General features: G+C 37.5%; 2 protein-coding genes across 2 annotated transcripts in view; one reads left to right on the forward strand and one right to left on the reverse strand.

Annotated features, from left to right (window-relative positions):
* Positions 1-14,374, reverse strand: part of LOC141440152 (ADAMTS-like protein 1) — a 245,715-nt gene that overhangs the window by 212,165 nt on the left and 19,176 nt on the right. The window lies entirely within an intron of this gene.
* Positions 1,783-14,100, forward strand: LOC141440402 (uncharacterized). Its single transcript, XM_074104913.1, has 3 exons — positions 1,783-1,862; positions 8,112-9,510; positions 12,424-14,100. The coding sequence occupies exons 1-3, from the start codon at positions 1,793-1,795 to the stop codon at positions 12,518-12,520; spliced, it is 1,566 nt and encodes a 521-aa protein (XP_073961014.1). The 5' UTR covers positions 1,783-1,792; the 3' UTR covers positions 12,521-14,100.

The following is a 14,374-nucleotide window of genomic DNA, read 5'->3' on the forward strand; positions in this document are numbered from 1 at the left end:
CGCCCTCTAGTGTTCGGGGCCGTAACTATGCATAACTTTCTTATTAAGTTATAGTTCGAGAGCTTAGGAAGATGTAATGGTGCCGCGGATATTGGATAATGCTTTTCATATTTGTAAGAACGTGTTAGTCTTTGGAGGATAATTAATAATTTTATTGCGAATTAGTTGAGGATAAAATTAAACGAGTAATTGGTTGAGAACTATGACAGTAGAAAAGGGTGTTTATTCAATTCACACATCTAAAAGACCTTCTTAGGCTGATGGAGTGAGACTGCATTTTAACGGTTCCGTACTTCAAACAGAAAATACGGAACTCTATTTGTCTTTCTGTCCGTTTGTTAAAACCCTCTGTCTCAGAAACGCGTTGAGGCATCCAGTTGAAATTAATATTAAATACAGGACTGTTGCCCTCTTGTTCTGAGAGGAGGCCTGTGCCCAGCAGTGGGACGTATATAGGCTGGGATGATGATGATGATGACAGGACTGTCACCTCTTGAAGCAATGCAAAGTTCAAACTTCTAACTCAAATGACATAATACCTTAAAAACTGAAAAGTAGAAAACAAGTCTAGTGGTCTAGAATCTGTTAAGTAACTTAAAGTTCAACAGTCAGGACCTATTCAAAATCATAACCAGGTCAAAAATCGGTAATGGATCCCATCTGTTAAACGAGATTAAACTTTAAGTTACTTAACAGATTGACCTGTCGTTTCGCTGAGTTTAATTACGTAGATTTTTGTTTTGAGCAGGCAAAGTTTGGTATAATTTCGTTGCGCCTATTATTTGTTTCGGCGAGTATTTAATACTCGTAGGAAGAATAGCGATATGCAGAGCTACGTTCAATCAATTGTTTGTTAGACTGCGAAACAATACATCTACGAACAAATAAATCGGCGTACCGTTACCTACTCGGCGAAACTTTGTCTGTCAATCAATAATCTGCGTAAAAATTGTCGACAAATCATTAGGTAACCACTTTACAGATTCTAGACCACTACACTTGTGTTCTACCCCGTGATGTTACTTATAACTGAAAATCAGGAAATTTTAAAACATTATCTGTCATTCTCATTTGACTGTGCACCCTTCTAATTACCACTTCACTTTTTTGAGTGCACATCTATAAAAAGGATAGCTGCCATTTACATTTATCTGTGCACTCAAGTCTAATTACCGTGTCACTAGTGCGGAAAAAGCGGTACGGTAATTAGACAGGTGCACAGTAAAATGAGAATGGCCGAATTGATGACACTACTTCGCAGGTGGTAGGACCTAGTGCAAGGTCCGCCCAGATTGCTACCACCATCTTGCTCGCTAATCCTGCCGTGAAACAGCAGTGCTTGCACTATTGTGTTTCGGCGTGGAGAGTAAGATAGCCGGTGAAATTACTGGCACTTGAGGTATCCCATCTTAGGCCTCTAGTTTGGCAACGCATCTGCAATACCCCTGGTGTAGCAGATGTTTATGGGCGGTGGTGATCTCTTACCATCAGGAGGCCCACTTTAATTTCTTGAATTGGTTTGGAACACATACAGAAAGACAGGTGTCGTTAGAAACTTGCTCGTTTGCCATCCAGTCGAATAAAAAAAATGGAATTTGAGTTATTGTAAGGTGAAAAGGAGCTCCAAATGGTTCAAGTTATTATTACACACATCAGGAGAACCACTTGCTCGTTTGCCATACAGTCGAATAAAAAAAAAAAAACTACAGCCAGCATGTTGAGCACCAGTTGGCTGGGCCGGCGGTGCGCGGTGGCGCGCGCCATCCGGCCACATTACGCCGCCTCGCGCGCAATGGCCGCCCGCCTCTTGCTGCTACTCGCGACTTTCGCCTGCGCCCGCGCCTCCATGCTCACCGCCAAAGGTAAGCGAATTACCGACCAAGTGCGAATAGACTTGTGGACACTTCCGTGCAAAATAGTAGCAAAATTATGTATGTATTTATGAAAGCTATAATGTGTGTCATGTGTTACTGTTTTGTTTTCTTGAAATGCAATTTTTTTCCGAATTATTTTATAAAATTTGTTTAAAATTTGAATTTGAATAGAAGTCGTTTGTCTTAGTATTTATTTATAGTCGAACCATTTGATTCCTGATCCGATGTCACCATGACTTTTTCTAGGAGACGGTTCCACAGTGGGTCACAATTGAGTTGGTAAGCCGTGGTGGCCTAGTGGTTTGACCTATCGCCTCTCAAGTAGAGAGACGTGAGTTCAAACCCCGGCTCGCACCTCTGAGTTTTTCGAAATTCATGTGCGGAATTACGTTTGAAATTTACCACGAGCTTTGCGGTGAAGGAAAACATCGTGAGGAAACCTGCGCAAACCTGCAAAGCAATTCAATGGTGCCAAGTCAAGTCAAGCCCTCTTGTTCTGAGAGGAGGCCTGAGCCCAGCAGTGGGACGTATATAGGCTGGGATGAATTAGAAACACGTGGTTTCAACGCTTTCCGGTATCTTAAGTTCGGTGTCAGTACTCTACTAGTGAAATTGTGGTGGTCCAGCTGGGCTCGTCGTCAGGACGGAACTTTTCAACGGTTACTGGCATCGACTTGAAACTTAGCGCGGATATGTAGTTTGCCTTACAATGTAAGTACAGTCAACAAAAAATACAGTAAGCAAAACACTATAACAAAAACATTACTGAGAGACAGAGATATCACGTCTCTAAAACATCCTTAATAGCGGAAATAGGTTGAACGTTATTAAAAATAGACGTGCATATTTTCATAATACGGTTTGGTTCACACAATTGTTATCGGATACAGCGAGTGCACATGCGAGGAATACTTACTTTGCAGTTTGTGGCATAATAATAACGTAATGCTTACTAGCATTATTTCAATCAGATTCTTTGTTAGTCATATTATGACTAGCCTTAAATTGCGCCTTCTCTTCGCTCGAGAAAATCATTAGTTCTGACAGTCAAATTGTGTCCTAGTGGTAGAAAAACAGGCGTAGGTATTTAGTACACGCTGACTGTGGCCCTTTTTTGCTTCTTTCGGCACAATGATTCTTTTCTTTCCTTTTATTTAGTATGTCTTATTTTTTATTGTTTTTTGTTACTGTGCCGAATTATGGCAAATAAATTTATTATTTTCTTTCTATTCAAAAGTCATATCAAAGTATGATTATTGGGAGCTTTACAAACTACGTTTAAATTTTGCGGTTAATACGATTTTTCGATGTGAATAAACGTAATGTAGAGTCTTATGTCAATTAATTATGTACTCAATTTTTTTTTATATTTTCTATATTTTTTTTATTCGACTGGAAGACAAACGAGCAAGTGGGTCTCCTGATGGTAAGAGATCACCACCGCCCATAAACATCTGTAATACCAGGGGTATTGCAGATGCGTTGCCAACCTAGAGGCCTAAGATGGCATACCTCTAGTGCCAGTTATTTCACCGGCTGTCTTACTTCTTATTAATCGCGTGTTTTATTTCCATGCGGCGCCAGGGTTGGAATGTTACTCGCCCTCTCCTCCCGTAGGCGCCGTAGAAACCGTCTCAAGGATGCCCTCTCATGATGCAAATGGTCTATGGGGGAGTCCTACTAGGACCTACCACCCTCCCCCTAGAAGGGCCTATGTCCAACAATGGACGTCCTAAGAGTAACATGATAATAATAATGGTGATGAATTCAATTACGCCACTCGGTAGCTAAATAATCAAAACAAATCTCTACAGTCAAAATATTTGCTGTCATTATAAACATAGTGTAACCAAATTGGCAGACAATGGGCAAAAGAATAGGAACTGAACCTAAACTAACAAATAATAAGACATGATTGTTTTGTTGTATGTATTTACTGGGCATTATGCTTGTTAGTTGTTTATTTATCTACATCAAACGATGACCATTAATTGACCTCAAGAAGTTAATAGAGCTCTTTTACAATAGGCTACCCCAACGAAGGATAATCAGGGGAAAAAACTCGTGTACTTAAAGCCTCGGACACCCTAACACTCTTTTTTAACCCCCGACACAAAAAGAGGGGTGTTATAGGTTTGACGCGTGTGTCTGTGTGTGTGTGTGTGTCTGTCTGTGGCACCGTAGCTCTTAAACGGGTGAACCGATTTGAATGCGGTTTTTTTTTATTTGAAAGCAGGTATGAAAGCGGTTTAGCCGTTTTTGAGATATTAAACTTTGAAGTGACAAAGTCGGGGGTTTTCCAACTTTTTTTTGGTTAGGTTATTAGTGCATATAATTTCATATGCCCTAATTGTTTAATAAAATATGCGTGCGATTTGCTAAGTCAGTAATTCTGCTTGATTGCTAACGCCAAGGTGTACACCTTGAGTACATGTTTTTGTACTTGTCAGTGGCACTTCGCCGTTTGCAGAACAGTTTACAGAAAGTTTAAGAAGAAAAGTAGCTCAGTTATGTTAGTAGAATCGAACCTTGAATTTAAAGCCGCATGGTCATGGGTCAGAGGCAAAAAAATATATATATCCCTGGGCCATGTCTATATACAAAGTGTTCATCATCATCATCATCATCCCAGCCTATATACGTCCCACTGCTGGGCACAGGCCTCCTCTCAGAACAAGAGGGCTAATAGCAAATATACAAAGTGTTAATAACTGAAAACCTCGGACACACCAAAAATATTTAAATTTATTTCTTTCATATTAAGAACAACTTATTTCATTTTAAGTTGTATATCTGATTTCATTTATTTCATTATCTCAAGAAATATTCCTGTGGTTTGCTAAGTCAGTAATTCTACTTGACATGTAGCTCTACACTCATAATTTGTATATATTTTTTTAAATTGTCAGTTGTGATTCGACATTTTTAAGAAAATCGATCTGACAGCAAAACGGCCTATATAATTATCTAAATAGTATACAACCTCGCTAACATTACTCGTAATGAGGGCTATCGTTTTTTGTCTTTCTAGATGGCGCCACTGTTGCGTGAGGTTTTAAAGTGTGGCTTTCAAAGTCTGTTATTTTAAAGGGAGTGAAAACAAAGTTCAGATTAAAATCATATTTAATACACCTTAAAACCGTACCATAAAAATATCAAGCAACCACAGTTGCGTAGTCCCGTTTTGTTCGGAGAAAAAGGGGGGACAAAAGTTTCCGAATGACAAAACTGTCTCAAAACACAGACATTCATTGCCCCGTAACGCATAATTGCCATAATTAATTTCAGGTAATGCAAAATATTCACAAAATTATTCTAATTATAAATAAACCCGCGTAGCTCACCCAAAAACTATGAGATTTGACATTTCGGAGACCTCACGCTACACAGCGCCTCTAGCGGCGAATTTATACGCGATAGCCCTCATTGGCGCATGTTGCTTTCGTTATTTTTAGACCACCACAGGATGCATGATGAAGGTGAACGGATGTTTTGCAGACACAGAGTCACAGGCAATAGCTAGTTTTTTATAATTACTAAGAATTTTACACAGGTTAAAGCTAAGGTAAAAAAAAGCGGCCATGTGCGAGTCGGACTCGCCCATAAAGGGTTCCGTAGCAGCAAGTAACATAATATAAAAGTTTCCTTTACGATTTATGACGTATTAAAAAAAACTACTTACTACATCTCGTTTAAACCAGTTTTCGGTGGAAGTTTGCATGGTATTGTACATCATATTTTTTTATCGTTCTCTTTCTTTAGAATTTACAGGGGGGTAGCACACATTTTACCACTTTGGAAGTGTCTCTCGCGCAAACTGTTCAGTTTAGAAAAAAATGTTATTAAAAACCTGAATATCATTTTTAAAGACCTATCCATAGATACGTATGGCATTGAAGAAATAATTTTTTTTGAGTTTCAGTTCTAAGTATGTTAGTTTTTTTTTTCTATTTTTGTGTGAAAATCTTAATGCGGTTCACAGAATACATCTACTTACCATGTTTCAACAGTATAGTTCTCATAGTTTCGCAAAAAGTGGCTGTGACATACGGACGGACAGACAGACAGACATAACGAATCGATAAGGGTTCCGTTTTTGCCATTTGGCTACGGAACCCTAAAAAACTAGTATCTAATAAAGCAAAATCTATAATTAGTCCTTTTCCCCGCTGTATAAAGGTTGAGACAGAAATAACCCCAAACAGGGTGTTTCCAAGAAGGTGTAAGGGGTAACAGATAATAATAGGAATTAATAATAAATAACACGGTTTGAGTGAGCTAACGACGAAAATAGAACTTTCACCACACTTGCTGGTCAATGGCGTTATTCCATGCCTGTATACCTACTAAAGGACAATGGCCTAAATTGTTCTGACGGGAGTTATGGAATAACGTTTTAAACTTTCGTGATTCTCACTCATAGTCAAAATACCATAAACGGGACTTATCACGCTAACACACACGAGTAATATTTACCTCGACGTTTCGGCAACGTTACAGTTGCCGTGGTCACGAGTAGACTGAAGTGTGGGGTGTCAAGTCTGCCTAGCAGCGCGAGTTCTTCGAACTACCCGCACTTGATCACTAATAGTACCGGCACTCGTATCAACTCGTATCGTGCCGAAACGTCGAGGTAAATATTACTTGTGTAAAAATAGCGTGATAAGTCCCGTTTATGGTATTTTGACCATGGGAGTTATGGATTTACGAATAGTCGTTCCTTTTTTTCCTCCTTCCTCCCTAGGGAATTATGTTAGTTTTAAAATTGGCAAACAAGTTAGTAGGTACGTCATTTCAGACTAAGGAGATTTCAAGTCAGCCAACGTTTTATTTTATATTTTTAAAACTTAGCTAAAACCCAATTATAATTACTTATTTTAATGCTTTCGCAGCGAAAAAGTGTAGTAACATTACACGCTACGGCGAGGTACTGAGAAAATAGTGCCATCTCTTTCTATCTTACGGTATTTGCCTGTGAGTGAGCTCACTCATTGCATTTCGACGGAGTCAAGGCATGGCTAAGGGCAAACCTAAACTTCTAAATCAAAAGTGTAGTTTTGCATAATGGTTAAGTTTATGAGTAATAATAAATAGTTATTTGTGTCACAAGGGAGCAACATGGTGTATTTACGGCGAGGGCGTACATTGAATCCAGAATATAGCGAAGGACTCTACAATAGAATCCTGAGCGTAGCAAGGGATTCTAAAGTAGAATCCTGAGCGTAATGAGGGATTCAAGTGTTAACGCCCAAGATGAAAATAATTTTGCTCCCGTGTGGCTCATACAACTTTTCACACCGAGCATTAAGATACTTGAAAAAAAAATCTAAATATTATTAAAGAACAACCAGCATAGAAAATGGCGTGGTTTTACAATTATCAACTTCAAAAAATAAATAAAACACTTAGAAAAGCCTTGAACAGAAAAGTTGCACTTTGCTCCCTCTCGTCAGGGAGGAAAAGTTACTTTTCTGAAGGAGAGGTGTGAAAAAATATAAAAAACAATATTTTTGTTATGATACGTTTCATAAAATTCCTCGTATTAGGTAGTTCTGTAGCAGAACAAAAGTGATCGTAATAAAATAAGCTACTTAAACAAAAATAAACCATTATAGAACTCATACAAAGAGAAATAAATAAAAGTACTGCTATTAAATTGGAAGCTTTCCAGGAAGACATTGAATTTACTCAGTCTTCAGTTTAAATTACAATAAAACAATTATAATACGTAAAACCCTCATGCGGGTAATCTCCTTGTATTCAACAACAATCAATCATCATAATCAATTCACATTTTATTGCAATTAACAGCCCTTCGAAACCATTTATGATCAAAACGATATCAAGCCATTATTATTCATAATATTATCAAACTATTTGATCCTGACCTACGATACAACGTTTTCATTATAAGTTTCAACTATGAATTCCCTTGTCGATAAAATGCGACGTCACTATAGTTTTTTCTTCACAATTAAGTTGGTTTGACTTGACAACCGTATATCCATCAATAAATTATGTATGTACATAATATGTGTATGTAAACTCTTTATTGCACATAAAAATAAAAATACAAATACACAGAGAGTAGTAGAACAAAGGCGAGCTTATCCCTAAAAAGGGATCTCTTCCAGCTAACCTAGTAATAATTATAATAGTACTAATTAAATATTTAGAATGGAACTACTTAGAAAAAAAAATGATTATAGGTATAATTAATAAGGCTTCCTTTTACAGGCTATTACTGTCAAGATCCAGATACTGGTCTGTTGTACAGCGTCAACACAACATGGCCATCCAAAAGCTTCTGTGGCAACTATACCTGCAGAATCAGGGTCAAAGAACAAGACTCAGCTCCAGTAGGGTCGAGAACCATCATCAACATCACCCGCCATAACCCAAAAGACAAACATAAAGACATACCAAAAGCAGCCGAAAATAATAACGTCAAATACAAACTAGACGACAATCTACTTTACCATATCAACAATGCAAACAATGCTAATTTTAAAAGCATTGTAGAAAACAGTGCAGATGATCGGTACTTGAACAGTGAAGAGATCCAGAAAATATCAGAGTTGCTCCATACAGTTAAGAAAAGCGACTTGGAAGCAATTATAGAGATTTATAATCTCGCTCAAGAGATATATAGAGAAATGGATGAAAATCCAACTGATGGATCGACAGAACCTTTGAATAGCCCTACTGAGAAAGACCTGGACCGATATGGATTTGAAAAAACTAAAGGTTTCAATTTGGGCCACACGTCTTATTGGTATGAGCCTTTAAGTGAGAACGGATTTAGGAAAACAAATGACTTGAAACCTGATATGGATTCTAAAGCTGCATCAACCAAAGCTTATGATACAACTGTATACACAACGACACTTCAGCCCACCCAACCGACTTTCTTCAAAGGGGCAGCTACAAAAAGTCATGATATAGGTAAATTGGCATATTACTATCCTATGTCGAATTTCCAAAGGCTCGCTTCATATTACCATCAGAGACCGATGTATGATGCCCATTCTCCGCACGTACGAGCCCCTTGTAACCCTTGCACCATGCAACAATACCCTCCAGTCTACGGTAGACGGCCTTACTACCCTCCACAAAAGCCATCATTGCCCTCTATGCTGCTACCATACCCTTTCTCGTACCAACCCTACAACATCAGTGCTTATGGTTACAGCAATTACAATTATTACAAAGGGAATCCATGGGCTTATTACGATTATTACAGAAGTAATCCCTATCAAATCTTATCAGCAGCAGGACGTGTACAGAAAAAATCTATAGCAGCTAACACTGACACAAGTGAAAGCAAAGAAGGGGATAAAAAATCTGTAGACAATGGTGATACGAGCAGTATGACTGAAAAGTCTAATAGCAATACGAAACCATGGCAAACGGAATCTTTGACAGAAGCAGATCTGGCAGATGTACGAGCAAATATAGCTGAACGTGCAAAGCTATTGAAAATCCCTCTTAAGAAAAGAATAAAATTAGAACGTGTAGCTAAAGTTATTAAGCTGGACCATTTGAATAGGCAAAAGAGGGAAGCTGAAATAGTACAGGAATCACCAAAAGATGACACGAAAAAGGAAGTTGTGGAATTGTACATCGAAAAAACTATGTAAGTTTGTTAATTTCTTTTATATTTGCACGCATATTGATAAGATTCACAATAACAAGTTAATTAAGCAAATAAAATCCAAGAATGAAGCAACATTTTAACTACAAACGGCAAAATCGCCTGCTGAATCAACAGTAGGAAAGCGCGTGTGCAATTAATTCTCAAGCCATAAATTACGTGAAAAATTTCAATTTTGTTAGTACAACGAAACCTAGCACGTCGGGGCAACCGCAACGTTGTAGCTTTGTTGGGGTGCGGACAATATATTTTGTAGCAATGCAAATGGTGCTATTTATTATTTATTTAAACATTTCATTTGCTACATTAATTATTATAATGTCTTGAACTTTCGTGATTTTCACTCATAGTCAAAATACCACGCACATGACTTATCACGCTACACACACGGGTAATATTTACCTCGACGTTTCGGCAACATTACAGTGGCCGTAGTTACGAGTAGACTGATACTGACTGATGAGTGATAAGTCCTGTGCGTGGTATTTTGACTATAAATTAATTATTTTCATTTACTAGTTCAAATAGCTTGATAGATTAATTACTTTCGGAATAAATCTTTTTATACAGTATAAAACAAAGTCATTTACCGCTTCCCGCCGTCTGTAGCTAAACTGTGTAAAAAATAATTATTCCGAAGGTAACAAATCTATTTATCTAATTGAACTAGTATATGAAATGTTTTCGTTAATAATAAATAGCACTATTCACGTTGCTACAATACATATTTTAAGCTAAGCGACGGTTTTATTCATCATAAATATAGTAGCGACGCATCGTGGCTTTGCGTGGGTAAAGTTTTTGGAAAATGGAGCTGAATTTTGAATTGTTAATAATGTAAGTAAATATTCGAATTTCGTAAAAGGACCCCCAGATATGGAAAATGTGGTTTCAGTTAGATAACCTGAGATTTTGATATGTTATAGGATTCAAAATAAGCCGTGGTGGCCTAGTGGTTTGAATAAGCCGTGGTGGCCTAGTGGTTTGACCTATCGCCTCTCAAACAGAGGGTCGTGGGTTCAAACCCCGGCTCGCATCTCTGAGTTTTTCGAAGTTCATGTGCGGAATTACATTTGAAATTTACCACGAGCTTAGCGGTGAAGGAAAACATCGTAAGGAAACCTGCACAAACCTGCGAAGCAATTCAATGGTGCGTGTGAAGTTCCCAATCCGCACTGGGCCCGCGTGGGAACTATGGCCCAAGCCCTCTTGCTCTGAGAGGAGGCCTGTGCCCAGCAGTGGGACGTATATAGGCTGGGATGATGATAGGATTCAAAATCCTGATCAAAAGCCTCTAAGGGTGCTACCTCTGTTTCCGGGCCCTTTTCAGTTTAGTTAAGTTTTTTAGACACTTTTGAGCAGGACTCTGAAATCTATAACACATCAAAATATCAGGATATTTAACTGAAACCACATTTTCCATCCGGGGGTTCCGGTCCGGGGTTCTTTCATCTTCCCACTAGGTTAAGTAAGAGACCTGCCGTACTGTACCAATTGATATTCGTGGGAATATCTACATAGGTACCAAATTTCATCCAAATCTATCGTTAAACTTTAGTATGTAAGGATTAAAATCGCACAGCCACACACTCACAGACCATCACATTTTAATATTAGGTATCTATTTAGGATTAATATAGGATAGGCTTTAAATCCAAGGTTCGATTCTATTCGCATGGCGCAGTTACTTTTGTTTTATAACATTTTCAAATCATCATCACCATCATCATCATCATCTCAGACGTAGGATGTCCACTGTTGGACATAGGCCTCTCCCACAGACCTCCAGTTGCTTCGGTTGGCAGCGGTCTGCATCCACCGTGAACCCGCGGCTTTAACCAGGTCATCCGTCCATCTTGTTGGTGGACGTCCTACGCTGCGCTTGCCGATCCTCGGCCTCCACTCGAGAACTTTTCGGCCCCAACGGCCATCCGCTCTCCGTGCTATATGGCCCGCCCATTGCCACTTTAACGAGCTAATTCGCTACATTTTCAAATAACTTGAATTAACGGATCCTCAGAAGTTTCATTGTTGAATCAGTGTATCGGGCGTGGAGTTGTTATCGCTGTCTCAGGGTACGAAGGCAAACTATCTTTGGTATCCTTGGTTGGTAAATAAATGTACTTGTACTTTAAATAATTATTCTCTATGTCATTTGGAGACGACCAGATGGCCTAGTGGTTAGAGAACCTGACTATGAAGCTTGAGGTCCCGGGTTCGATTCCCGTGTCGGGGCAGATATTTGTATGAAAAATACGAATGTTTGTTCTCGGGTCTTGGGTGTTTACTATGTATTTAAGTATGTAAGTTTTAAGTATGTATTCTATATAATTATATTTATTCGTTGCTCAGTACCATAACACAAGCTTTGCTAAGCTTACTTTGGGACTAGGTCAATTGGTGTGAATTGTCCCGTGATATTTATTTATTATTTATTTATTTAAAAGCTTAATTTCAAGCTCAAAAAATATTTACGAGTTATCTGTACGGTCAAGGACTTTAATTCATGAGCCACTATTGAACCGAGTTAACGTCAACGTCATAGTGATATCACATTAATTAACAAGGTAAATCTTAAAGTAGCTCAGTTACATGAGTAGAATCGAACCTTGCATTTACAGCCCCATGGTCGGAGGCAACCTGTACAATTCTATACCGGAAGTAAAATTGTTGAAATAACAAATAGAATATGTAACAAATTGGTAAGGCCTTGTGGGGATTGTAGGCGAGCTCTAATGTTAATGTCTAAGGACGAGCATCGGAACTTGTATATATGCGACCGCGTTGAGAAACTTCGATAGCGCGATGTAGAACATGGTCGGAGTTTTTATTGTTGTTCACTAGATGGCGCTAGGAGTCGCTACAACCTCTTGAATAATTTATTACAATTTCCAGGTGTACATCAAGCACGGAACCCGGGTATTTTAGAGTGGGCAACATGAGTCAACCCTTCCCCGAATGCTGTCCCCAGAAAATAGAAGGTTCCGATTAGAATAACACTCTCACTGCACTGGCACCTTCAAAACAAGCCTAGTCGTCGACACCATTGAACAATATTGAAAATATTTTGTCAAATATTTTTGTTGATATTCAGGAAAGTTAATGTCGTACTTAGAATTGTCTGTAATGAAAGCTAAAATTTTAGTTTCTTATTTTGTCATTTTTTTTGTGGACCGCTTAGCTCAAAACACGACCGATCTACGAATAAGCGGTCGATATTAGAAAATTTAGAAGAAGGTATTTGACATTTCAAATCAAATTCATTCGTAAACAATACAACTGAAAAAAGTTATATTGCCGGGCAGTTCTATCCGAAAGCCTTTACTTGATAATCGTTCGGTACCATTCACAAGATAAAGGTCCTAGTGTTTGACATGACATCCTGCTGTTACTGCTATGGCTAATGCTATAAATAAAAAGAAATAGAAACTACTGGGACAGTTTCAGCACTCGAACATTTAGTACCTATTTTTTACAATTTTCTGGCTCGCGTAAAGCAAAGCAGCTTACACAAAAGCCCATGTAACGTTTTAACGTTGTTTTAATTGAATGTGCTAGTGCAAACAATAGGCCAATTTAATTTATTTTCTTACACGGTGCAACTAACAATACTAATCCAAATACTAGTCCTTCAATTAACTAATACTATCAGGGCTGGTGTCGAATTCTGGTTCCAAATGTTAGCTCAATCTGTTAACAAATAGTGTGAGTTTTTTCAATTCGAGAAGTATTTAAAAAATATACCTCAACGTAACACCAGGTTTTGTGTATAAATCATCGTTTGCCGCAAAATATCGAATACCAAATATATTTTAGTTTATTTCGCATATAGTAGTTACAATTTAGAGGATAAAATAGGTACACAGATCAAAAGAGAAAAGAGTTTGCGAACGAAAAAAGTGAATTTCATCGTGTGCGATCATAGTAACTTAGAGAAAACTCCAAAGCACTAAAAAATATATATTTTTCTGACGGAAATTATACACTATTTGAACTCCTTGTATTCAGAGATTGTATTCGACAGTTTGACAAGATATATAATCCTTGCCAATATTATAAATTTGAATGTGATTATGGTTCATCTCAACCGATCAAAATGAGGAAAATTATAAAGTCCTCGCGGACGCGGGTTAAATGAAAATTATTCCCAGACGAAGTCACGGGTGACAGAATATTTATAAAAAACGTGTTTTCTAAAATAAATGTTTCAGTTTTAGACTATTTACATAAAATAATCAATAATCATGTACGTATTACAAACATTGAGTCTTTAAATACCTATAAAATATGCAATTTTTACATTAATTTATTCAAAATAATCATGAATAGGGCTACAGAATTTAGTTTGAATAATATCTTTTTTATTAAATTAACCCTAACAGTAAACGTCAGTTACTGGATAGGTGTCAAAGACTGGAACATTAATTTTTGAACTAACCTTTATATTTTAGTTCACCGTAACATACTTAATAATTAAAAAAAAAACTGACGCGTCTATGTAAGATAATAATAGGTAAGATTTTGTAAATATTTTGTACTTTTTATTTTTTAATAAAATAATTTAACAGTGTCTTTCTCGTATTTTTTTTTCTACTTTGAACAGGTTTTGCAGTACACATTCATCGATATAATCGTGTATTTGAGGTAGAACCACAAATGTTTATCAGCAAATTAAACTCCATGGCAAACCGTAGTACCTAACTCAAAACAGTCGGTCAAATACCGTTCTTTGTTTTGATAGTGGCTTCATACATGTCTGTCCTAAGTTTATTGTTTACTTTGTTTCGATTCTTCCATTTAAAGTTTAGATGGCTACTTTTTAGTTAAAAAAATGTTTTTTTTTTTT

Source organism: Choristoneura fumiferana, chromosome 22 (assembly GCF_025370935.1).
Source record: "Choristoneura fumiferana chromosome 22, NRCan_CFum_1, whole genome shotgun sequence".
NCBI classification, from domain to species: Eukaryota; Metazoa; Arthropoda; class Insecta; order Lepidoptera; family Tortricidae; genus Choristoneura; species Choristoneura fumiferana.